Source organism: Myiozetetes cayanensis, unplaced genomic scaffold (genome assembly GCF_022539395.1).
Source record: "Myiozetetes cayanensis isolate MyiCay16 unplaced genomic scaffold, myiCay2020 scf6-25, whole genome shotgun sequence".
NCBI lineage: Eukaryota > Metazoa > Chordata > Aves > Passeriformes > Tyrannidae > Myiozetetes > Myiozetetes cayanensis.
In genome coordinates this window covers 48,811,943-48,836,952 of record NW_026087853.1, presented here as the reverse complement: position 1 = coordinate 48,836,952, position 25,010 = coordinate 48,811,943, and the positions used below count along the sequence as shown (strand labels likewise).

Sequence of the window (25,010 nt, the reverse complement as noted above, 5' to 3'; positions counted from 1 at the left end):
CTCCAGGGGGCGGCACCTCCATGAATGTAGGATGGATAAAACTTGTGTGGGAGAGTGTTTTAAAGGGAGGAGTGAACTGCTGCATCGCCTGGTGCTAGGAACTACTCATGGAGCCCGCTACAGCAAGGGGTGTGGCATGAACACGTTCACTGTGTTGGTTTTAGGAATCCTGAACTCCACAGAAATGGCGTTTCCTTGTTTCCACTTCTGTTCTTTATTGGGACAATCACTGGCCACTTCTTTTTCTCTACCTCTGAGCACTTAGGGGCTGAGATGGGATAGCAAAGCAAGTGGCTTCTGCTGAGGAATTTCTAGACCACAATAAAAAGAAGCCCTGTCGTTGTGGATCAAGTGGCAGGTACTTAGAAGAGTGACAGATCTTCTGAGTGAGCCAACATAGTTGTGTTAAGAGCTCCTGAACAAATTGGGCTCCCAGGAATGAACAATCCCACTCTGTAGTATTGAATCACAGGGGATAAGTTTTGCCAACCAAAAATAGGGTTTACATTTCAAAACTCCCTCTGCTCCAATTTATCCTTAATTTTAATGGCTATGAGATCTTAGGATAATTGTTAAATTAAAACCTAGCTGTTGCCATGGTATTACTCTGCCTTTAGAAGCAGAGGCTTCCCTTAGAAATCAGAACGTGATGAAAGGGTCACATTAAGACAAGAGAAAAATGCTATAAAGGTTTTCTTATAATGGAAGCATTTATAGAAAGGAAGCAAATAAAATCCTGGTTACATCTCCACGGGTAGTTTATCGAACACTGAACTGAGTCTGGGACTCAGTTGTGACTGAACTGAGTCCCATCCCAGAGGAGAACTGAAAGTCAGGCCATGGCTGCTCCAGTGCTGTCTTGCACCCATTTCAGTACAGCCCTTTGCTTAGCAACGTTTCATTGCCATGCAAACACATATGAGGCTGATTCAGTAGCAACTTCTGGACTGCCTATCTTGAGGCAACAAGGTTTACTGACTTGGATAAATGCAGCGAGCCTCCCACCATAGAATAATGTTCTTGAGTATTGCTTCTGATCATGGTTAAGACTCTAACGCTTTAGAGTTAGGGACAGAAAATCCCTGGGACTTGGCCCCATAGAAACAAGACCAGATAAAACATGCTGAGGAAATGTCAAGTGTGTCCTGTTCAAGTGGCAGCTGAGAGCCTCCCTGTTCACATGTATTTATTCAGCAGTGTGGTACCACTGAAAAGACATAAAATCATTCGATATGAACTAACTCACCCTACTCTTCTACAATATTGCTTTGTGAAATGTAAGTCCCATTTAAAATGGAAACAGATGACACTTGTACTGTGAGTTCTAATTTCTTAATTGAGATATTTCTTAATGTGAGATATAGCACAGTCATCTTAGCAATATGCTGTGTCCTTTACTCCTCTGCTTTCCCTTCTGGGTAAGGTTCTCAGAAGGTTGTAGAATAGGAGCTAGTCCAAACTGCAGTGTCAAATCCCAGGCACTTAATTAAAAGCATAAGAAATCTCACTTCTCTGCATCTCTCCTCTTGCCATTAGGATTTAGAATCTTGCACAGATGGTTGCAAAACCTCTGAGGATTTCTCTCTGCAGCATAAGTTTGAGATGTCCTGCAGAGTGTTGTTTTCCTAAGCCTTTACAGGATGAGATCCTGCCTTGAACCAAAACAGGGAAACTAGGAGACAGAGTACACAGTAGCTGTAGTAGAAACTTGCTCTGTGCCCTTGAAAGGATAGTCACCTGTCTCCCATTTCCTCTCACTTTGCCCTAATGGAAGCCTGGTATCCCAGAGTAAAAACACCCAAATAGTTCTGCAGCCATTTTTTCTTGGACATTGCCCGGCAAATGATTCCCTGGAGGAGGAGATATCTCCCAACTGCCCATTTTCTCTGTTCAAGTGTAGTAGGCAATGTCAGAGCTCACACATTTCATCTGCATAAACATATCCCACACCTCTCCACTTTTAACACCGCTCATACGACCCTCTCCTGCTGGTTACATGTTCTCAGGCACCAGTGACCTGCCCTTCGTTATTGCCCACATTACAGCAGGCAGGTGCTGCTGTGGCACTGGCAACACTACTTAAACAGCAACAAAAGTTCTTCAGTTTTCCTTGCTCTCTGCTGCAGTGCTAGAAGTAATGCATTAAAATATCACATATCCCGTGAGAACATCAAGCTGTCTTTTTGTAGAAAATGAAGCCTTTAAAAACAGATTCCAAATTAATTGAGCAGATTAAAGAGGAAAGAAAAAAAAAAAGCGCTCTCCAAAGTGTCAGGAATTCTTCAAAAAGGGGAAGATGGCAAAAAAAAAAAAAAGTACATAAAGGCAAAGTTGCTGTATAAAGAATAATGGTGAAAAATGCACAGCAGCCTTCCACTGGGCTATTGACATTTTAACCCCCTAGCAATGAAAAAATCTTGAAATGGTTCTCGCAGGGTAGAGTTGAGCAGCCGTCTAGCCAGATTAGGATACTTTCAGTGGTTAAAAGTTATCTTAATAAGTATACATAATTTAATTCTACGGATCACAGTGAATCCAGAAACAGCATGACAGTGGGTGAAATATGTGAAAAGAGGAGAATATGAGTCAAATTCTCATGGCTCTGAGCTACAGTGAAAGGTTTAATACTGTTTATTTACCAGACTTGGAGGGATAATTTCCAGATGAATTGGTACGTCTGCACCGGTCTGGAAACAGTGTGCATTAAACACTGATACTTTATCACAGCCTGCCTCCTCTTCAGCTTCTTCACAGTTTGGGAAAGAGTCTGGCTCAATCCTGTTTGGAATCAGTATTCTATGGGCATAGAGATGGAATCAGATTGTGACTAATTTCTAGAAGGTATTATAGAATCGAAGACAACACAGGCACTATCAATAAAGCACAATGTAAAAAATGTTTTATAGATTTTATATTTGGATATTAAAGCTTTACAAAGTCATATGATTGAAAGAGATACAAGCTTTTGAGAAAGACCTTTGGTATATAATTTTTTCCTTCTGCATGTAGTCAGTCACGAGCGTTATCTACAGTAGGGCTACGACACATAAAAAAATAACATGTTCATAGAGGACAGGAGAGGTTTGAGAGTTACATAAAAACTCCATGCCAGGTATGTTTGTTTGGTGTGTATCCTGTTGCACTTCACCTATGTAGGTTTTTCCAACTATATTTCGTGGTTCTTTGGTAGCAAATAAAAAGGAGTTGTATACAAAAAAGTAAAGTACACAGATAATTCATTAATGCTTTAGATGGAGAAAAATGGCTCATTTTATTAAAAAAGGAAAAGCTCAATTTATTATGAAATAATATTTATTTACAGGTATTTTACATTTATAGAAAATAATACAATTGTAATCTAAAATGCTTTATTTTTACTACTTATCTGCTTGTACAAAAGAAGCAAAGACACTGTCTTCTTGTTCTAGCAGAACCTCAGGCTTGTCATATTCCAAAATAACGCCTCTCTTCATTACAATAACCAAATCTGCATTGAGGATCGTGTTCACACGGTGCTGAAAAACAAATAAACAAAATGCCAGGTCAGTGGATCTATCCCAAGATATTCCGAGATAAGGCAGATTTCCAGCAATTAGTTTTCCTATCAAGTTCAAGTTTTATTCAGGCTACTTATCCTACTTTTCATCCTAATTTACTGTGCAAGTACTGCAGATAAATACACAGATCAAGGGCAATGTGGGTATTCAAGTACCTAAACAGCACACAAGTGCTTCAGTATGAAGACTCCTGTGAGTTCACATTAGAATGTCCCCAGCCCAGTGTCCTGCCACCAAGGTATGTGTGAAACATGGACTTATACAGTGGTATGATTTTTTTTGTTGTTGTTCCCTCCCTTTTTCTTAGTAAGCCCTAACTTGATTGATTGATTAATTTTATCAGCAAGAAACCTCCCCAGTTTTTTCCACTGAAACTAATTACTTCAACTTTTCTGCAATAACATTGCATGAATTGATCACCAAATAGCCCTGTACACTGACTGACATCTTGCTCCTGGTTTGTTTCAGGGATTCATGGATTCTCTATTACTTTTTATGGCTCACAGACACTGCTCTCTTTTTGTTTTCTTTTGTCTGCCATGTAACATGCCATTTTGATAATTTCTCTTATCTTTATTTGGCTATGAGTTCAGCTTTTACAAGAATGCCTTCTTGTTTCTAATAACCTTTTTTATTTCTTTAACCATACCACCGTCTTTTTATCCTTACTCAGGCATTTCCTTATAAATAGCATGCATTGTTTCTTTTTTTAAAAAATAAAATCCTTCAGTAATTTCCAAAATGCCTGTCAGATTCAATTTTCTTTGCTGTTCCCTTTAGCTTTTTTTTTTATTTTTGGGTTTTGTTTTTTTGCAAGCCTACCCATATTGACAGAATTCTACTTTTTAACACTGAGTGTAACTACATGGGAATTTTTGGGTCTGCATCACTCCTGCAGGGATATTTAATCTCAGAATACTATGGTTGCTGTTACACAGTCGCTCCTCACCCATAAGGTTCTTTATCAGGTTTTGGGCACCCCTAGTTCAAAAACACCTCTTATATTTCCTTCTGTGGCTTTCTAGCCAGATGTTCCACAAAATAATCACTGACGGCATCTACAAATCTCATTTCTGCTGCAGCTCTGTGACATTTATCCAGTCCACAGGCAGTGGGAGGGAACTGAAATATCACATTCCGGTTGAACTTGCTGCCCTTGTTGTCTGATCTCCTTCAGTATAACACAATCACTGCTACCCTTCTGGTAGCACAGAAGGTAATACAGGGCCAATACTATTAACTCTTCCCATTCCTACTCTTCCTTAACACAGTTTAGGAATATATGGCTTTCTCTGGGAAAAGCAAGAAAACAAACAAGCAAAACCAAACAAACAACCTCTCCAACCAAAAAGAAAAACCCGAACAAAAAAAAGGGCAAAACTACTATCCAATCCCCCCTCCCCAAACAATGTTATGATTCTGCTACAGAATGTTTTGACTACAAACCCACCTGCTTTAAAACACATTTACATTTGGAAGCAAAAACATTAAAAGACAGTTTATTCCAAAATGTTGTTTGTTTCAACTGTGAAGTTTAAAACTCACTAAGAGAGTAAAAGACTAATAAATCTGTCCCCAAACAAACTGGAAAAGACACACAAATGCAGAATGCAGTGCAATTCTGAATTTTCATGCAGAGAAATCAGGAAATGTCATGCTTATGGTTCCTTTGCTTTTTTATAATGACACACTGAATAGATACCACAAAATAAATCAGGTTTTCTATGATACATGTGCTAGGTGAAAATAAATGATGCTCAAAGATTCCTGAGCATAGATTCTTTGACTCAGTTTTTAAGTGTTAAGAAGCATACTGACTTTACTTCACCTCCCTGAAATATGTGTATATTTTTACTTGTCCTTAATTAAATATTTATTTTAGCTTGATGAAACTTATTCTTAGATTTCACAGGAGTCAAAGCACGTGGTATTTTAAATTAGCCTAAATTGGTTAACAGAAGACAGACTACATACATAGATTAGGAGCCATTACAGGCAATCTCAGTTAGCATCATGCAGCACATTTAAGAAGCTGCTATTATGAATTTAAGTAAGAAAGTAGTTTAAATTGGAAAGGAAAGCTTACATTTAAAAACCACTTAAAAAAAAAAAAGATTAATGGCCAAATTAACACATTTATTAACATTGACAAGAACTGACTAATGGGGCATTTCTGATTCTTGTTTGCATTAGAACAGCAGCAGAGACTTTACTTACTGCTATTGTAACCACAGTACGGTCAGCAAACGCAGTCATGACCACCTTCTGGAGTATGTTCTCCTATGGAAAGAAGAACATTTTATGCTTTTCAAACAACAGAAGTTACATGATAGACACAGACACTAAGAAGGCCTAAGTAACCACTGATTATTCCCTGCTTTTATTGATCTTGCATTGCAGAAATGAAAAATTAACCACATGGCAAAACTAAGCCAGAGCCTGATCTCCAGTTAGACAGCCCTGCTCCCCTGCCACCCCCACTGCCTCTGGGGTTCAGAGGACACAAGAGATGTGCTCTGGCCCCAAAACTCCTGCTATCCTCACTTCAGGTTTACAGTGAGGAAATTCAAGGTGAATTCAGGGTGCTGCCAGGCTGCCTGCATGCTGGCACTGAGTAGTGTGTTCTTCACCCCACTGCAAGCCCCGGAATGTTCCAGCACACTGGGGACATCTAACACCAAGGGGTGACAGAGATAAGCAAGGGACTGTGCTGTACCTGGCATATTTAACAGTGGAGATGATATTTAAGATGGTCTTAACATACATAGCTCTCACTCAACAAGTACTCATCCTTTGCTATTTAGGAGACGTGTTGTTGCATACCAAACCACCTAGAAGTGTCACTAACACAGATACTTTCATTTGCTGTTATCTGTTCTTTAGATAAGTATTTCAAGGGAGGAACTCTATCCTAAATGAGTCAAAATTCAAAACGTGTTTTAACTGGGCTGCATACAGTAGAATTTCCAACCCTACTGACAACATTTTACTGAACTAAAAACTGTAGCTGTTGTAAACCATCCTTCTCCCCACCCCCAAATATTTTCTTTACTTATAGCAGGAAGAGACTGAAACATTTCTTGTAACAACCTAACAGATGGCAAATAAAATCCTAAGAATGTACTATTCTATTTGGTTAAAATCCAGTCACTGAGTGGTTTAACATCTGCCTAGCAACTCCAGACAATTAACGAAATAATCCAGTATGTCTTTTCTGTGTCTCTGTTTATTTCCTTGACTCTACTTTCAAGTCTTTTAGCTTTCTGACTTGTCCTGTCCACTGTGCTGGGAAATTTGTTGCTTGCCAATTTACCCTTCACTGACTGTTCCAGCTGAGCTTCAAATGCTCTGTTTACTTTAGAAACTCCAATTAAAATAACATGCTTTGTTATCCTAATGCAAGCAGTTCCAGAATATCTATTAAATTCATAATAAAATGGTTTGAAAGGTGTTTAGATTTGTTAGCAATGACTCCCAAACACCTGGACTTGTGAACACATCTGCACTAAATATGGCATAAGCATACTAGAAGAGTAGACAGAATTGCTTTCCATCTTTTTCTTCACATGTTCTCAGTTGTCTCCCCTTCAAGGAAAACAAGAAATCAGAAACACTCTAAACTCACTGTTGCCATGTCAATAGATGCTGTGGCTTCATCCATGATGAAGATGCTCGTCTTCCGCACAAAGGCCCTTGCCAGGCAGAACAGCTGCCTTTGGCCCTGGCTGAAGTTTTCACCCCCTTCTGTGACTATAGCATCTGCAAATGATACAGCAAAACCAGTATTTATGTTGTGTTTGTGTATGAGAAGGTTAGATCAGAATAGAGAGTTTGCTTGGAAAATTATGTCTCACTTTCAGCATAAAGTAATATTTCCTCAGTCTACAGCCTGCTGGTGATGCTTATTTCCATTGTTCAAAACAACCTGTACTTTTGTCTCACTATATTCTTTATATCTGTGCAGATATCAAAGTAGCTAAGAATGTTTAAGAGCGAGTTTCTCCAGAACTCCATGACACTGCACCTCCCCGTCAAAGCAGCATCCATCAATTCTTTACCCTAAGGTTATGTAAAGGATTACACATTTTAAGGGGTTTTACTGATGGTTTCTTTCTTTGTCTTTTGTTTGGTTTGGGTTTTTTTCTTTTTTCCTTTTTTTTTTTTTTTGCATGGACAAATGATTCACACCTTTAAGCTTTTGAAATCTTCCTCCCTGTACATGATTATTGAAAAATAAAAAAGAACATGTTCTAGATAACACCTGAGTTGTTGACACTTTATTTGAATTTATGAGACCCATAAACCTAAATGCCTCATAATGAAGACATACTGAAATAAAAGGATTTTACCACTGATTTGAAAAGAAAGAGGATTCTGCTCCACAGCTACAGTTGAAGCAGTTACATGGATGCAGGACCTTTGACTGCAGCCAAGCACCTTTTGTCACCTTCCATAAACCTAAAAAGCTCTTTCTTCATCAACTACCCTTTTAATAAATAAATGTGAAACAGAAATGTTGTGAATACTGGAAATAATATTCTGAAAAGGAAGTCTTATTACCTAGACCCCCAGGTAGTGCTTTCACCACATGCTTGAGCTGTGCTATTTCCAGTGCTTCCCACAGCATGCTGTCAGTGCATTTCTTCTCAGGGTCCAAGTTAAACCTACAGCCATGGGTAATTCGAGAACATTAGTCAACAGAAACTTCTGCAATGGATTTCTTCTTTTAGTGTGCTTAGAAACAAACCCGCAGATAATCAGAATCAAATGCTAAAGATCTGTGTCTGACTCCAATCAATCATTGGTATAAATCCACTGAATCTTCCAGACTTAGTTAACATTTACACCAATGTGATTAAGAAGAAAATTTGACACTTTCAGTTAAACAGAAAGGAAAAAGCTTCCTATTTTGCAGAAATCTTTATGGTTTTAGAATTTATTTTGTTCTGAATAAACTAAAGAAATTCTCATGTTTTACTAGAAAGAGCTATGACTGTACTCAAGTTTAAAGTAACATTAATTTTTAAACAAAGGGCAAAAATCTACCCTCTATCCTTTTAAATACAGTGTCTTTGTTTTTCACTCCTACAGAAACCTTAACAGAATAATCAAGCTTCATACTGCATTATGAAATGCAAGTCTTCACTGCAAATGAGCAAATCTTGGATTTATGAATAGATGAGCATTATTTTAGCTTGCTGTGGCCCAGAAATGATAGCAACAAATGCGAATCTCATATTACATTAGTATATAGAATGATAATAAAAGATTCAATGGTGCATAACACTCTTATTTTTATGTTTTACTCCTGCTGTATGTGTTGTGAATGACAGAGGCTGGCCTAGATAATTTTTTTAATAGGTTAATTAGCATAAAAAAGGTATACAGTCACATCATCTTCTTGATGAGAATGAATCGTGCTCTATTCAGGCACGTTCAGGAGATAACCATGAGATTTGTGTTAGGATGGAGTCAGCAAACCACTGAACCCTGTATCATTTTCAGTGAACTCTAATGACTTAGGTAGAAACTACAACTGCAGGTGATACAACTGCACACTGAGGATTGTACTGTTCTTTTCCCTAGGTAAATGCCATGGACATAGGGAAGGATATTTTCTGGAAACTATGGAACTTTTTGCCATTGTTTCTACTGCATCATTTTCTCAGAGAAGTAGGAAGAGAACAAAAAAAAAAAAAAAGGAACTAAGGTGTTTGGTGTCACAAATGAGAGACCAGCTCAAAGACTAGAGAAAAACAAGGATAGAGGCTCTAGGATAAAACAGACCAGTCTCCCAATACTTTTCATATTCTATTTCTTTCCCTCTGTCTACGCCATTTTGTAGTCTGCATTTTTTCCATCTCCTATTTTAAGGCAGATAGATCAAAACAGGGTGAGTGAAAAGCACAGACAGAAGGCACTGATCCTCCCTGCTCCAACTGAGCAGACTGGAATTGGCATAAAAGTCATTATATAGTATAATTACAATATATAATTCATATTATATGACATATAAGCAATTACATGTTGTTTTATTTATTGATGGTGCTTAATACTTACCGGATTGTTCCACTGAATAAAATAGGATCTTGGAGAATGATTGACAGCCTGGATCTTAACGTCTGTAAGGGGAGCTTAGCGATATCTATGCCATCAATGATAATCCTTCCTATTGAAAAGAAAATGGACAGCCTGTTTATTGTGCCACACGGCTGCTGGCAGAGACATGGCTCACTTCCAGGCTGAAATGCAGGACAGCAGGGACAAGCCTTGTATCACATATCCCCTTCACTAACAAAACATGCTTTGGCTAACCAGCAAACACAACTGCCCAGAAACTAACCCTCTGCTGGAAAGAACCCTACAGGAGCATACCTGTAGTATCTTAGGAATGATTAGACACACTACTTAACTGCTTGATCAATATAATTTATCAAACAACCAGGTCAGACTTGACTTTAATCAGAGATTAATTACCAGGGGCAACAAGTGTTTCAGAAAGCCAAATTACTGTTGGGCACCATGAAATTTTATCTCCAAGTACAACTGTCTGGCTCTACATAAGGGCTCTGTGGGTGGTGTGGCTGGGAAATGGGCTAACATCTTTTTGAGGTGCACTCCATGAGGCACATGGACGTGGCACACAGAGCAGGAAATACGGCAGGAAATTCCAGGGCAGGAGGCCAAACTGCAGTCCACAACTGCTGACTTTGCTGGGCCCAGTGGATCCCATCCGTGCCTTGTAGATGGATCTTTCTCTGTGCTTGGACACCTTTCCCTTTTATGTTTTCTTCCACTATAGTGATTTAATGGCACAAAAGGCTGTCATCTGTCACTCTTGGACTTTTGCTTCTGTCAAGTAGAATTTTTATTGATCCAGCTTAGGAATGGCACAGCTGTTAGGTGACAGATGACATTGGATTTAAACAGGGCCAGAAAGTGTTGCAGATTCAAAACCCACACTTCAGAGCTGCTGCTGTTAAGAAGACCACTGCCAAAGCACTTTCAGGTGCTAAGATTGACTGATACACAGAAGTGTTATCTTACCCTCAAAAGTGTCAACCATTCTGAAAAATGCAAGAGAGAAGGAGGATTTTCCACTGCCTGTTCGGCCGCAGATCCCAATCTGTGACACAGAAAGCAGATGAACATCAGGCAAGAGGAAATGGATAATGTCTGTACTTGACACTTCAGAGGAGTGGGTGGAGAAGCTGTTCTGATCCACATAATACTCTTGCCATCCTGACAGGGCAGTCAAACTGAACTGGCTATAACAGAATCACTACATTTGCTTTTTATCTTTAGGGGTCTCTGAGCATTTAAGGATAAATTGAGGCCAGTCCTATATACAGGAACAATAGGAGAGCAGTAATTACGGGGATAAAGGCAAGAGAACCACATGAGAAAGATGAAAAGTAGGTCTAGCACAGTAAGAACTCACTGTCACTTCTTTTGGCCCAGTTTGCTGAAGGCAGGGCACTGGAATACTGAGGGGGGCTGTGTATGCTTAAACATACCCAGCTAACAATCCCCCAGACCCCTTTTCAGTGCATTACATTTATTGAGAGAAAAAAATCCCCATTGTAATTCAGTCATCAAAACATTCTGTGGTGTGTTTTTTTAACTCTGATGTATGTGATGTGCCAGTCTAAAGAGCTTTTCAGAATCACTGCAGTTCTTTACCTTTTGTCCAGGTGAGATGTGGGCATTGACGTGCTTTAGCACAGGCTTTAAGTTGCTGTCATATCGGACACTGAGGTTCTGGATTTGGATTTCCCCTCTGTCTGGCCAGTTCTGGGGAATCTGTGAGGAAGCTGTACCAGGAGCACAGCGGTAGGGGAAAAAAAAAATTAATCAACCCTCTTGCAATAAATGAATTGGTCCATTAAGTGATTTATCACATTTTCCATGGCAATACACTATAAAATCATTAAAATTTCAGTAAGCTTATTCTGCATGCTGCACAAAACTGCACTTACAAAGGAGCCCTTCGTAATTTTCAGCTTCTGTTTTGAGAAGGCCATTGATTCTTTTCACTGCACCCAGCTGGATCTCCATGTCAGCCAGGTTACGAACCATCCAATTCAGATAGTTAGACACCTGATGTAAAGCAAATACACGACTAAATCCCAGATTTTTAGTAGTTTGCATCATTTGACCAGCATGCAGTTTATATTCCTACATAGGAATGCTCAGTAAGTGGAAGGTTGTGAACAAACTGTATGGTGCACACCAACAGGGAGGCAACAATGACTAAAGGTTAAATTTCCTAACTGCAGTGCACAGATACTTTGGTACTATGGAGATCTATCCACACCCACAGAAAAGAGGGGGGGAAACAACTAAGACAGGTGAAAAGACATCATTTTGGTAACATAAGGTTTGAAAATCTAGAATGATGTGCCAGGGCATAATTACAACTGATGCACTGAAAAATGTATTCTTCACAATGCAAGACAATATAAAAATTATGAAGCACTTTGGCCATGTTTTGTTGACATATTTGAACTAACACCTTGATGAGCATTTTATCCAAAAACTGAAGGAAACACACACTCAAATATGTCAAGCATTAAATGTGAACTGATGTAAGCATATGGTTTCAGTGATGTTACAGTACCCACTATAGATGTACAGACACCTTCAATCTTCCTGTTCATCTTTGTGCCCTGAAGAATTACAAAAAAATGTTTGGGAGAGACAGAAAGGGTCCCGAGATTCTTACCATAAGAGCATAGGTTAGTCCCAAGCCTACAAGTCCTGAAGTGAGTTTATTATACAGGCAACTGGTAATAGAAGTGACAGCTGCTATGAGTACCACACATGCTCCAATGTACTCCTGAAGGAATATGAATAAGCTCCATCACTATAAGTCTACAAAGGATTAAAACATTCTCATAACTTTGAATACCAAATAACAGAGCCATTGTACAGTTTGAAATACAGGCCAAAACCCCCATGTAACTCCATACAGACCCTGCCTAGCAAACCATTCTTACTGCCTTTAGTCGGGCCATGCTGTTTGGAAATGCTATTGTAACAACACTCCTAATGCCTTCTGGAGAAGTCAACACAGATGTCTTAAGCATGTAATGGAGGTGGATGAAACCTTGCAGCTGATGTTACCTGGGATAGGAGGGAAATGTTCACGAGATCCCATCTGCGAGCAGATCCTCTCTCTCTGTGGCCGATGGTGAACCGCTGGTAGGCTCAGCTGTTGCTGCTGAATTGCTACCATCCATATTTGTTCAAACAAGCTGTTCTTGCACAGCATGTACCTGTTAGCTGGACTGTGTCCACCCATAATGGGCTTTTGCTGCTTGAAGTTTTAAATCACTGGTGATTTGACTTCACACAGACAGTTTTTTGAGTAAAATGGGGTAACACACTAGAGAACAAACCCTGTAGGAGGGAAACTGTCACTTGCCTATGTTTGTACTGTTTAGTGATATAGGCACTGATCAGAATTAGGGACTTTGGGTGGTCTAGGCCTGAACATGTAAAAGGATAATAACACTTTATTTAAATACTCAATACCTGAATTTAAGTAGCAACAGGTGCCAGATAAAATGGCATGAAAGATGAATTAACATACATTTATTACATATAAACAGAGTCCACGTTACCAGAACAGCGGTACTACATCTGCATCTAAAAATCTGATACCACCATCCACAACACAAAATTCCTTGATTTGCTTCTTAGAGAATTATTTTTAATAAACCATTTCTCACACCAGGTCACTTTACTGAGCAGGAAACAGGCCACAGAATATCTTTGGCATCCTTCAGATGACCCCAAAACAGGCACAAACCTAACCTTCTGCTCATTCAGAGAGCTTCCAGGATGTTGAAATATTCCTAGGGAGCCATGAGGCAGGGACGTGCTGACATTGACTGACATGGTCCCACAATGGCATCCTGGCTGGCTGCACTGCTCAGCTAGCTCTGATCATTCTTCATACACAGAGGAGCCAATGTGACCCATAAAAACTATTCTCGTCTTGGAAAAACAGCTGCAAGCTACAGGGAAAATTCATACTCCATTCAGTTTCCAGGATGGGTTTGGCACGTGCTCATTACACTCAGAGCGACATAGAGGGCAAAGGTATAGCTTTGAAACCCAGACGAGGCTGTTGGATGCCTCATCAGATTACCTGGAACAAAGCCAATAATTCATTGTGTACACACAGTAATAAATGTACTTGCCATGCGAACTTCCAGCCAGCGATTGGCAGCTGTGAGGAAAAGGGAAGCAATGTTGTTGGAATCTGTGTATTCAAGAAGTTTTTGTCGAAATTTGGCTTCATACCTAAAAAAAAGCAATGAAAAAGAAAGAAAGAAAATAAAAGACAGGAAAAGAGAAGAATGAAGAAAGAAAAGAGAAAGAATAAATGAGACATGCTTTGGAGTCTTGGAAAAATAAAAAATACAGTTCAGTTTCTGGGGTATATGCTTATGGGCAGCTTGACACAGGGTCTAAATGAGAACATCCATAGTTCAGTCTGACATAATCTGTAGACTCATATTTGACACAGACAAACTGTATTTGTGCAGTATCTTAATGAGTAAATAAATGTTATTACATTGATGAAACTCTATGGGACTTCGAGATCCCACTGGACATTTTCTGAATGTATTTTATTACATGGTAATTGTGAGAGACAAAAATCTAAAACTAAAAAAATTTAAAACAGTTATGAGAGAAATAATACTTGTGAAAAAAGTATTAATGCTGCAGAATGCAGTTTCTCTTCTCAATCATATAAGCTAAAGTTTTAAAATTTGTATTACTGCAGTGCCTAGGAATTGTAACAATTTGTAAGTATAAACTCAAAGTACCTGCAGTCATAGAGTTCCCATATTAGTCAAATGTGTTTGTCCTTATCACTAAACAAGTGGAGCACTTTGGAAAACAGAATTCCCAGTACATGGTGCAACAAAAAGTAACAGGCTGCAAAGAACCCTTCCCCTCAAGGAATTAGCCACCAATATACCAAATATACCAAACAGGATTAATGGCAAATAGGTCTGTTTACAGTTTCTTAAAGTGGATCTGCACCTACTCATCCAAATAGCTGCATCAATGAAATCTACCCTGAATTCAGTATGTGTGGAAGATGATTCCCTGCTTCACCTGATTAGATTGGGGTAAGCCCACAAGTCACCCAGTCACCCCTTTTACCTGGGCATATTTATTTTTATATGTGTAAAATCATGTAATGTTAAAGTGTATCAACAGTTAATGGCTTATAGTAAACAAGTCTGGCACAAGAGTCTTTTCCAGGGTAGTCACAGAAGTTGGAAGGCCTGAAGATTTAGTTTGCTTGCTTTTTTCTTCCCTTTATTACATTAGCAAGTTTAACAAACTTCTCATGTCTCCCTATGAAACTTTATCCCATTTATATCCTTTAGCTATTATGGCTGCAACAAGCACTACTCAGCTGTCCTTATACTGATATGAAAAAATAGGACAATGTCTAAGTATGAAGTACATGGCTCGGATGAGCTTTCTAATTTGTTCACTGCAGAGTACTTTAATATTTTTTCCGAGTACAGTATAATAAAGTTACAACTTTACATAAATCATTTATGTTTTTGAGGATAAGAAATATGTGCCTCTTAGTGGAAATAATCTAGCTGTTCACAATTTAGCCATGTGCCAAGACATAGAGACATGTCTGCTGTGTGCAATGGGGAAGCGTAGAACGGCCTGGGTTAGAAGGGACCTTAAAGATCCTCTAGTTTCAACTCCTCTGACACCTTTCACTAGACCAAGTTCCTCAGAGCTGCATCCAACCTGGTCTTGAATGCTTCTGGGCAACCTGTTCCAATGCCTCATCACCCTCACAGTAAAGATTTTTTTTCCTAATACCTAATCTAAAGCTACTCTCAGATTGAAATGATTCCCCTTTGTCCTGTCACTCCATGCCCTTGTAAATGGCCTCTCTCCACCTTTCTTGTAGGCTCCTTCAACTACTGAAAGGCTGCAATGAGGTCACCTCAAAAGTTGCCTCTTGTCCAGGCTGAAAAAACACAATTCTCTCACAGGAGAGGTGCTCCATCCCTCTAATCCACTTGGTGGCCCTTCTCTGGACTTATTCCAAGAGGTAGATGCCTACCCTGTGCTGGGGACCCCAGAGCTGGATTGCAGTACTCCAGGTGATTTTGCCCTTCTACTCACCAGAGTGGAGTAGAGAGGCAGAGTCACCTCTCTCCACCTGGCCAGGCTGTTTTGGATGCAGCCCAGGATGTGGGCTGGCTCAGAGCATGTTGTTGTGTTTGCACTGCCTAGATGGCTGTTCCTGAAAGCAGGCATTAGTGTCACCGTGTCAGAGCTGGTAAAGCCTTGTCTCTCCTCAGGGCTCATTACCCTCAGTGCCCTACCATACAGAAGTGTCTGTGCTGCTTCTGGAACAAATTCAGTTACACTTAACTTTCCCATGTCAATACCATGAAGAATTATGTGATGCAGATACACTCAGAAGATGTTAGCTACACATCATGAGTCAGTCGTGCATATGCACGTGGAATGAGAATCCCAACAGAGTTACCGCTGTTGCTGGAGCACTGCAGAGATATCAGAATTTCTCCTCAGAAACTGTCCCCAGACTATCAGGCCTTCCAGAAAACAGACCAGTCTTTGGAGAAAGAGGTAGAAGCCTTCACATTTACATTTTGTTGCTTATTTAGCACCAACGTTATCTGAAGTGTCAGACGGCAAACTAAATCAGGCCAGGGCATCTGCTGAAGGTGCATTTGTAGGCACAGCAGTAGCTGTCCTTCTGATCTCCCTCTGGAATTTTTTAATATTTCTTTCCTTATGTGTTTTGAGTAAATCCAGGACAGAGAGTTACCAAGGGTAAGGACACTTTGGGAACAACTGGCACCTCGTAACAGAATGACTAGATTCCTGAATTAGTGTTATTTTTAGGGATGCTCACGCTAGCAAGTCTAAACTCCACTCCTGCTAATATGTTAGGCAGCTGAAAAGCTACACAGTCCTAAAAATAGCTGGGTTACCAGCTGATGCAGGAGGCTGGCAGGCAGATGGAATACAGAACTTACTGAAGGCACATGGCTGGCTGGGTCAGAGACACATCAGTTACTGCAGGATTTAAGAAAAAGGAGGCACCAAACACAATTCTTTGACAGAGGAATTCATTCCAAAGTGACAGGAAGAATCAAGAGGGAATGTTCTGAAAGACTGAAAATATTAGCTAGACTGCAAGAAACACTATTTTCTGTATCAACAACAGAAAATATACACCCATAATACTCTAAAGATCCTCTTGGTCAAGTAGAAGAATATATGGATAAATGAGAAAAGCAACAATTAAAAGAGAAATTGATTTTCCTGAAAATTTAACATGGACATAGCTACAAACTTGAGAACGCTGCTGGCACTTAATGGATTAAATATTCAATAACAGTAATTAATAATGGAAAACACTACGCTTTTCTACCACTCTTGGGGAAGCTACCTTCAGTCAATCTTAAATTGGTTGTTTTTTCATTGAGCTATTTATGTCCTATTTAAAACAGTTTAAGAAAAAGTAAACTTTGTGCATTGCTTTTATTATAAAAATTAAAATTACAGCTTAGGAGAAATAAGCACTAGTGTTCCAAAGATAGAAGGGTAACAGTAATAATTAACTGAAAAAACACACAGCCATTATCTAGATGAGATGGGTGTGGAAAACAGTTGACTGTGCTTGAGTCAACTGGGAGAAGACAAGAATAGCCCTAGTGCAGGGAAAGCAGCTGGTAAGCTCAGCAGTAGTTTTATTGGTACCTCTGAAGTATCAGCATGACTTCCAATTTTGTACCACAGATACACGACCCAGGCACATTATCAGGTGTTCCTGGGCTGCTCTCCTGTGAGCTTATGTGGACGGAAAAATGAACCACAGGAGGCAAAGAACCACTTTGTCTCCAGCTTTTGTATTTACAAAATCAGTATAAACACACACCTTTTCAGCTAGCAACCTGAAAAATAATGTGGGGTGCTACTGTACCCTCTGAAGTCAGGCACATGCACAGGTTATCTTACCGGGATATCAACTCATACACAGATTGCTCTGGCATAACAAGTTGGTGCATATTAGTTATGTCATGGAAATTGTCCAAGCCCATAGTCTGCCACAGCACATGCTGTGGTAATTGCAAGCTAATTTAGCTTCTTAAATCACATTTGATCACAAGTGTTTTTTCAGGCTGCATACAAGTGTCTGGACAGTAGACACAGGGCAAATGAGACACACATTAACTTGTTTTTCTACAGTAACTCCTTCAAATGCAAAATACTGAAAGTTCTTCAATGCTTTAGTGGAGCCGTTACCCATGTTTTGGGGACTCTGGATATTCCAGGTGATCCCAGTAACAATTCCTTACAACTGCACAATTGCAGAACAGCATCAGAGATAAATATTCAAAAGTGAGGTTATATGTATATTTCTTAAAAAACTATACCTGAAGGCTCGGATTGTGGTAAGACCTTCAACAGTCTCTGAAAAATGGGAGAGCAATGGTAGCTGAGTGCTGTCATCCAGCTGCTGCAAGTCCCTGGAGAGGGTTATGAAAAGAATTTTGTAAAAAGCCAGTTTTGCTGTGCAGTTATTCTCTTGAACCAGGCCCAGGGAGTGAAAGGGAATATCATCACGATAATCATAAACATAAGGTTTAGATAAATTGCAAAGCAGTGCCACATGTCCCCAAGCAGGGAACAAAGTCCCTGGGATGATTTTTCTTTTAACATTGAACTAGCTGGAGTTCTGAATGGCATTTTCCCTTCACTGCCTTCCCTCCCTTCTATATTCCTGTTTGTTATACTCCATTGTTTATTGATTTAAACACCATTCTCGCTCTATGCTGAATACAAATTTGATGGGATGCTGCAAATAAGAGCTTGAGTTAAGCAGAAGGCAAAAGGCATCCCCAGATGACAGCACAACTTCTCACTGAGCTAACAGTATAACTCATACACTCAATAGAGTAAATGAGAGCACATTAGGTTGCACTTCTCAGTGTCATATTTAGTCATCATATCAGTAAAAGCACATGTAGGGTGAAATTCTATCTAGTCTCAATTTCTTCCAGCAGGAAGTAAATTGGTTGCAGAGTCCCTCTCAATCTGTGCATACATGAAGGGATATGCATATTTTTGCATTGCTGCAGATGCTTTTTGAGTGTCATGAGGGGAAAGCTGTTTGACCTCAGAAAGAGAAAAGTCACAGATACGGTTAAAATTTTTCACCTTGTTAAAAACTACAAGGCACTCAGAACAGGAGAGGTTGCTTGTGGATGTTAGATTCTTAATGGTCAGCACAGTTATACTGCATTCTGCAGCCTCTCCCTGGCTTTACAGATTTCCACTTCCACCTGTACAGGCAGACATCAGTTTCCCAGTTCTGTCCCCACATTTTCTTGGACATGCCCAGATTCCAGCCCTTGGGGACAACAGAATCCAACTGGGTTTTGTGAACTCCAAAATACTTTGATCATGCACAAAGGCTCTGCACGCCTCCCAGAAATTCTGGGAGAGCTTGAGATCTTGAAGAGCTGCCAACAAAGACACTTGTAAAATGACACCATAGTGGATTTGTCCCACTTTCAGACAGGAACACGGCTTTGACAGAACCAGATTTAAACACGAAGTTTCTCTGCACTGTAATTCTGCAATGCACTGTATGCACTGTGGATGTTTCTATTGCCAGAGCGATGCTGGTTTGTGCTCTTACCGTGAGGCGACTCGGAAGTACTTCTGGATGAAGTAGCACATGATTGCGAGGGGAACGAGGGCAATGAGGAACATTGGTGTGACGTACGAGATGACAGCAAGAGCAGATACACACAGCAAAGTGGAACGACTCAAGCACTCCAGGGTAGCTGGAATGTGCTGGATAAAGAAGAAAAACCGCACAGAAACTTCCATAATGTACCAAGTTTAAACCATCATTATTTCATTTTCCTTTCTCCCACCTGCACAAGGACTAAAATTTCTGAGGATTTGAAGCACTAAGCGTACAGGTCTGCTCTTGAATTTACTGCTGGGCTTTGGGAACACCTGAAGGGATTTCTGTGGGGCTGCTTCACATCTCTGTACTGTGGAGCACAGTCCTCATGTCAGACAATTACAGATGGATGCAAGAGACAATTTTAGCACCTGCATCAATCCTATGAACTGGCAGTGCAGTCTGGAGTAACTAATGACAATCTGAATTTCAATAATTTCTATTTGAGGCAGTAACATTTGCCTTTTTCTCATTTCATTTGCTCATATTGTCAAACGAATGTGTTTACCCACTTTTTCAAAAAAAAAGTAGATACTCTTTAATTTGGGGATATCACTATGGATCTAATTTCATTTCCCCTTTCCATGCAGGCATCTTGATAAAATAAATGTTTTTTCAATGTGCATTTAAGATGAGGAACTCATTCAGAACTGAGAAAATCATGATGCAAACTGATACAGTCTAAAATATAGTTAATCAGTGAGATTTAATCTAATTAAGTCTATAATAAATGAAAATGCAGTCTTTCAGATTGAGAAAGATAGGATAACTTGGGAGCTTGAATATATTTATTCGGTACCTGGTCAATGGTATTGCAGTCAGCTGAAAACCTGTTCAATATACTTCCCAGAGGTGTTGTTTCAAAAAACCTAAAATGCCACAAGGAACAGCAAAGATTGCAATACTGATATTAGAACTGGTTTATTTTATTTTTTTGTCTTACTTAAGCTTGGTACTGTATCACAGAAACAAGCAAATAAATTGACAACCACAGTAAAATTTCTTATTCTTCCCAGTAACCATGGCTTTCCAATAAAATAACAGTCTGGAATGTACAACCACAAGCATGAACCCAACTACCTAGAACCTACAAGAAACCTACAATTGCAAGCACACCCTCAGCTCCCTCTACTGCCTAAGCTATGCACATCACATGATTACACTTGAAAAAATCCTTTCAGATTTTGATTTAAGGCTCCTCCAATTCATGAAAAATGCAAAACAAGTTAAATTGCAGTGCCTTGCATTTTTATGGGAACAGAAACACATAACTAAGAACACCTGTTGGAATAATATATTAAAAGGCATTTGGATAAGCAAAATGCAAACTAAATTATTGCTCTGTAATTTTTGACTGTTGCATAACTCATGTTGAACCTGAAGTCTAATTCTATCTTGGGGGGGAAAAAAAAAAAAGTGAGGTTTTCCATGTATGTTATTTCTTTGTGATTTCTGGGTCAAATACAGTTAGCAGAGAAATAAGATGGTATTTTTCCTAATGGTCAGTAAGAGCTGCAGGTTTGAATAATGCTGCAACTTTCCTTTCATGGACAGGAAAGAAAACTTCTGGAGGACAGCAAAGGCCTTCACTGATATCTGTGCATCCCAGTGTCCTCTAACGATGCCGGTAATGACACTTGTCTAAACTCATTAACTTTCATAGACTTGCACAACTGCTGCCTGACAGTAAATATTTCCAGTGATTAAGCTGATGATGCAGGCTATGAATTTACTGTACAACATATTGATCAATAATTGTGTTTTCTCCCTAATTAAAACAGTAAAGAGAAATTAAACAGTCAAGGAAGTAAATCTCTGAAGTCACAGTCAGGCAGGAGGGACATTTGTCTCCATGTCTAGGAACTCAAGCAGCCTGGGTACCATTTTCAACAACTACTCAGGAATTTGATACCTGGTGATTTTCAATGATATGTTAAAAAAACGTGACTGCACAGTTACTTCTGAATAAAAACTGTACTTAGAAAACTGTCTTGAAGTAAAGAAGACAAAATCACTGCAATACAATTTGTATAACAATCAGAGAAATACCTCATTGGAGCCAAAATAATTTTATTTAGTAAAGCAGAGTGTAGCTTTTTGGTGACTTTCAAACCAGTCCACTCCACTGCTATTGATGTGATTAGACATAATACGATGCCAAGGCAGCAGAGAATGCTGAAAACTTTAGAATATGGAGAATGGTCGAAATCCTAAGAAGCAAAGAGTAACACAATTATTCACTTTAAATTATGTTTAAAATTTATTGTAAGCACACAAGCACAAGACTGAGAAAACATAAGAAGCAAATTCTTTTTCCTCCCTAAATTAAACTGTCCATGATTTTTACCCATCTTAACTCACAATTTTTTATCCTTTGGAGAGGGAAGTGTTTGCATAAAAATGGGAGATTAATCAGAAATTTAAAATCAAAGAATACTATAAAAAGCCCTGTTTTCAGTGAGAATGCAACAGTACAGGAAAAATAAAAAAGAACTATGATATCAAAATTACTTTAGAGACCAGGGTTTAGGTATATCAGCTACGTGACGAAAATACAACAAATTTAGCAGAGTGAGAACAACACACCAAACTTAACCTTTAGTTTTATTGCACTGTGTACCCAAAAATGTACTGAGCTTCAAAATACTCTGGGGTGGCTCTTTTACTAGAAATTAAGTGCACCACATACCAATCCTGGAGTGGAGGTTGACTGTGGGACAACACCACCAGTTAAATCACAAGAGAAAGGTGAACAAGGCATTGCATACCGTGCAGCTAGAGCAGTTTTTCATCTCTGGTTCCAGCTTGTTAGTGATGACAGCCTCGGTCCAGAGTGCCAGGCAGTAGTCGATGGCCACCATCACCGTGTGCTTCAGCAGCTGGGACAGGACCAGCAGCGGCAGGAGGAGGATTCCTGCTGCGCTGAGGTACTTGCCACACGCTCTCCAGGGCATCTTTGCTCTCTGATGCAGCACAGAAGACAAGTTGTCTTCATCATCACTTTCTGTTACTTCTTCTGCAGCGTGCAAGAAAAAAGGTACAGCCACACTGACTTATTTGTGCCCACTTTTCATCAGAAGTGGTAAGTGGCAGCTACAAACCAGGTCTTACAATACAGGATAAAGAGTGGCTTTAAGGTGAAAGCACCTGCTCAGGCATGCATGTAGTAACCTGCTAAAGTTTGTAGTAACGCATGCTAAAAAGATCCTAAAAACCTCAGCACTTGGTGATCAATTTCTTGAACCATGTTTTTGCAATTTGAAAGTGTTGACTTTAGTGTTGACTTTAATATTATTCTTTGTTCACTATTAAATCATATTCACACATAAGAAAAAACCTCAGAGGTTTGGAGGAAGCTGTGACTTGTGAATGCCTGCAATCACTGTAGTGCAGAGGTAAAAGCAATGGAAACATCACTCTTACAAATCATGACCCAAATGGAAAATGATTTGTCCTCTTGCCAGTTTGAATTATGTTAATTCATTCTAATACAATTTAACTGTGAAACAGTAATGTACTATCCATGGGTTCAAAGGATGCCCTTTACCTTCATCCTCTTCATCATCTTTCAGCAGTGCTTCACGGGAATACATAGTCCTCCGGAGATTTGTTCTTTCCAAAACAGGGTTTTCCTCAACAGTGGTTTCCTAAAAAAGAGATAGTTCATGTATTTTCAACCAGAGAAAAAAATTACTAGCTGTGATAAAATTGTTTCCATTCAGTAAAAACCAGAAGTGAGAATCTCACAGCAGGCAACCATAAGTGAAGGATTGGTTACATCTGTGTAAAACTGAAGGACATAAATTAAATATCTATCATTAATTTCAGGCTGTCAGTCCCAACCCCTTTGGAATCTTAACTTTGAAAATTATCCCTGACTTAATAAGGACCAAGATTAATATCTCATTCTTCCTGTGTTATAGGACAAAAGGCAGAACATCTTGATATAAGCACATCTGAAAAGCTTCTATCCAATGAAATGAATAAATTCAGGCATATAAAAACAACTGCCAGTATTAGCAATGCTTTTCCTAAAAGGGCCCTATTTAATATTCCTTAGATAAGAATATTTTGATAGGGCTCCCTATCAAAAATGGATTAGACCAGAATCAAGGAAGCATGAGGTGTCCAGATGAAGGAACTCATCTTAATAGATAAATAATAATGGTAATAATAATAGGACATTCATATTGAGTAAGATACCACACACAGCATGTCAACCCTTGCTGATGCTTTCAACCTAAGCAAAAAAAAAAAAGACACATTTTCTTGTATATATTGATTGCCCTTCCCATCAGAAACCTTTTCCAGCTCTTGGTCTTGTCGATTCATTAACGTCTTCCAGTGTTCAAAAAGCTCAGTCTCTGATTTCTGAATGTCCTTGAGCGTTCCTTCTCTCTGGATGTAACCATCTTTCATTGCAATTATCTAAAAAGTTAGAAACACAAGCGGTGAGATGAATCACCAGGTATGCCTATTTATTTTAAAGTTACGTTGCTGTGCCTTGACAGGATTTTCTCTTTTCTTAAATAAATAATATTTCTGCAAATAAATCTGTCTTCTGAAAAGACAGTGACATTATCTCTTGACTCTACCCTTCACTGAAGGTGCTGCAAAACCCCAGAAACTTCCTGCACTCCTTGTTTTCAGAAAAGAAGGCTGCTTTTCAGAAAGAAGAATGGGATCTCTCTCAGCAGACAGGGGGGCGTACTGCTCTTCCTAAATACAAGTCATTAGCAACATGAGATGTTAGAGTTCCCCTACCTCCTAAAAGGAAAAAAGCTTTTAGGAACACACTGTGTGCAGTATGTTTTGCCCTCATTCAGGTAATTAGACATGAGCATGCTGGCTCCCTCTGTTTGATACCATGGACTAATAAGGAAGAGCTTGGGAATTTGCATCCGTAAAGCTTTAAAAGCATAAATTGTGGACACAGTTTGAAAGGAATTATATATGCAAGACAAAGTCTGAAGAAAACGGTTTCCAGGTTTGTATCAGTGTAATTACATTATATTCACGGTGTAACTCCCTTCACTTTAGATCTGACAAGGAGAATTGCAAAATGAGGCGCGCAGATTGCAAACCCACATGACAACATTAAAAAATAGTTAATGCAGTAGTTATTTTTCTCTCTACCTGGAAGCTCAGAAATTTCCACGGGTAGGGTGTGGGGAAATAACCTATTCTGCTTCTGGTTAAGAATTTACACCAGAGCAAAGGTAAAAATGGAGCAAACAAGGATTTTTTTGTGGTCAGTTTATTCAGGAAACCTATAATTGGACTAGACCTTGAATTCTTCTGAGAGTTTTGCTACAAAAATTTAGGAGGTCAAAGACAGTATATAATAAAAACTAAGTATATAAAATATATAAATAAAGATTCATACACTTCCCAGAACACCAAAACCTAGAAATGGGTCTGACATTCACAAAGAAAACTAAAACGATTATACTGACACAAGGCCATAACTGTGTATATTTTTAAAAAATGCAAATAGTTAACAATAAATGCAAATAGTTAACAATAAAAAGAAGAAGTTAAGACGGACTTCACAGAGAGAGGAAGAAGGCAGAAAATTACTGTATCCAGAAAGACACCAACCAGAAAACCAGACCTCTGTTGAGGACATTGGTAACTCAGAGGTGTGCAACTGAGGGACA

The 25,010-nt window shown here is 39.1% G+C and overlaps 1 protein-coding gene across 2 annotated transcripts in view; it reads right to left on the bottom strand.

The window, feature by feature from the left end:
* Window positions 1-2,894: 2,894 nt before the first annotated feature.
* ABCC8 (ATP binding cassette subfamily C member 8) overlaps window positions 2,895-25,010 on the bottom strand; it is a 78,418-nt gene continuing 56,302 nt past the window's right edge. The window contains exons 23-39 of one of the 2 annotated variants that reach the window (XM_050336351.1): window positions 23,653-23,778; window positions 22,898-22,997; window positions 22,119-22,366; window positions 21,400-21,560; window positions 20,150-20,219; window positions 19,297-19,454; window positions 18,029-18,121; window positions 13,766-13,868; window positions 12,283-12,396; window positions 11,537-11,657; window positions 11,241-11,371; window positions 10,605-10,683; window positions 9,618-9,726; window positions 8,118-8,221; window positions 7,183-7,316; window positions 5,775-5,837; window positions 2,895-3,515 (exon numbers count right to left, since the gene is read on the bottom strand). In XM_050336351.1, coding sequence (XP_050192308.1) covers window positions 3,378-3,515; window positions 5,775-5,837; window positions 7,183-7,316; window positions 8,118-8,221; window positions 9,618-9,726; window positions 10,605-10,683; window positions 11,241-11,371; window positions 11,537-11,657; window positions 12,283-12,396; window positions 13,766-13,868; window positions 18,029-18,121; window positions 19,297-19,454; window positions 20,150-20,219; window positions 21,400-21,560; window positions 22,119-22,366; window positions 22,898-22,997; window positions 23,653-23,778 — 2,052 coding nt within the window. In that variant the 3' untranslated portion in view covers window positions 2,895-3,377. Of the gene's footprint in view, window positions 3,516-5,774; window positions 5,838-7,182; window positions 7,317-8,117; window positions 8,222-9,617; window positions 9,727-10,604; window positions 10,684-11,240; window positions 11,372-11,536; window positions 11,658-12,177; window positions 12,397-13,765; window positions 13,869-18,028; window positions 18,122-19,296; window positions 19,455-20,149; window positions 20,220-21,399; window positions 21,561-22,118; window positions 22,367-22,897; window positions 22,998-23,652; window positions 23,779-25,010 lie in introns of those variants that run through there. The other variant, XR_007631533.1, reaches the window with a different exon arrangement.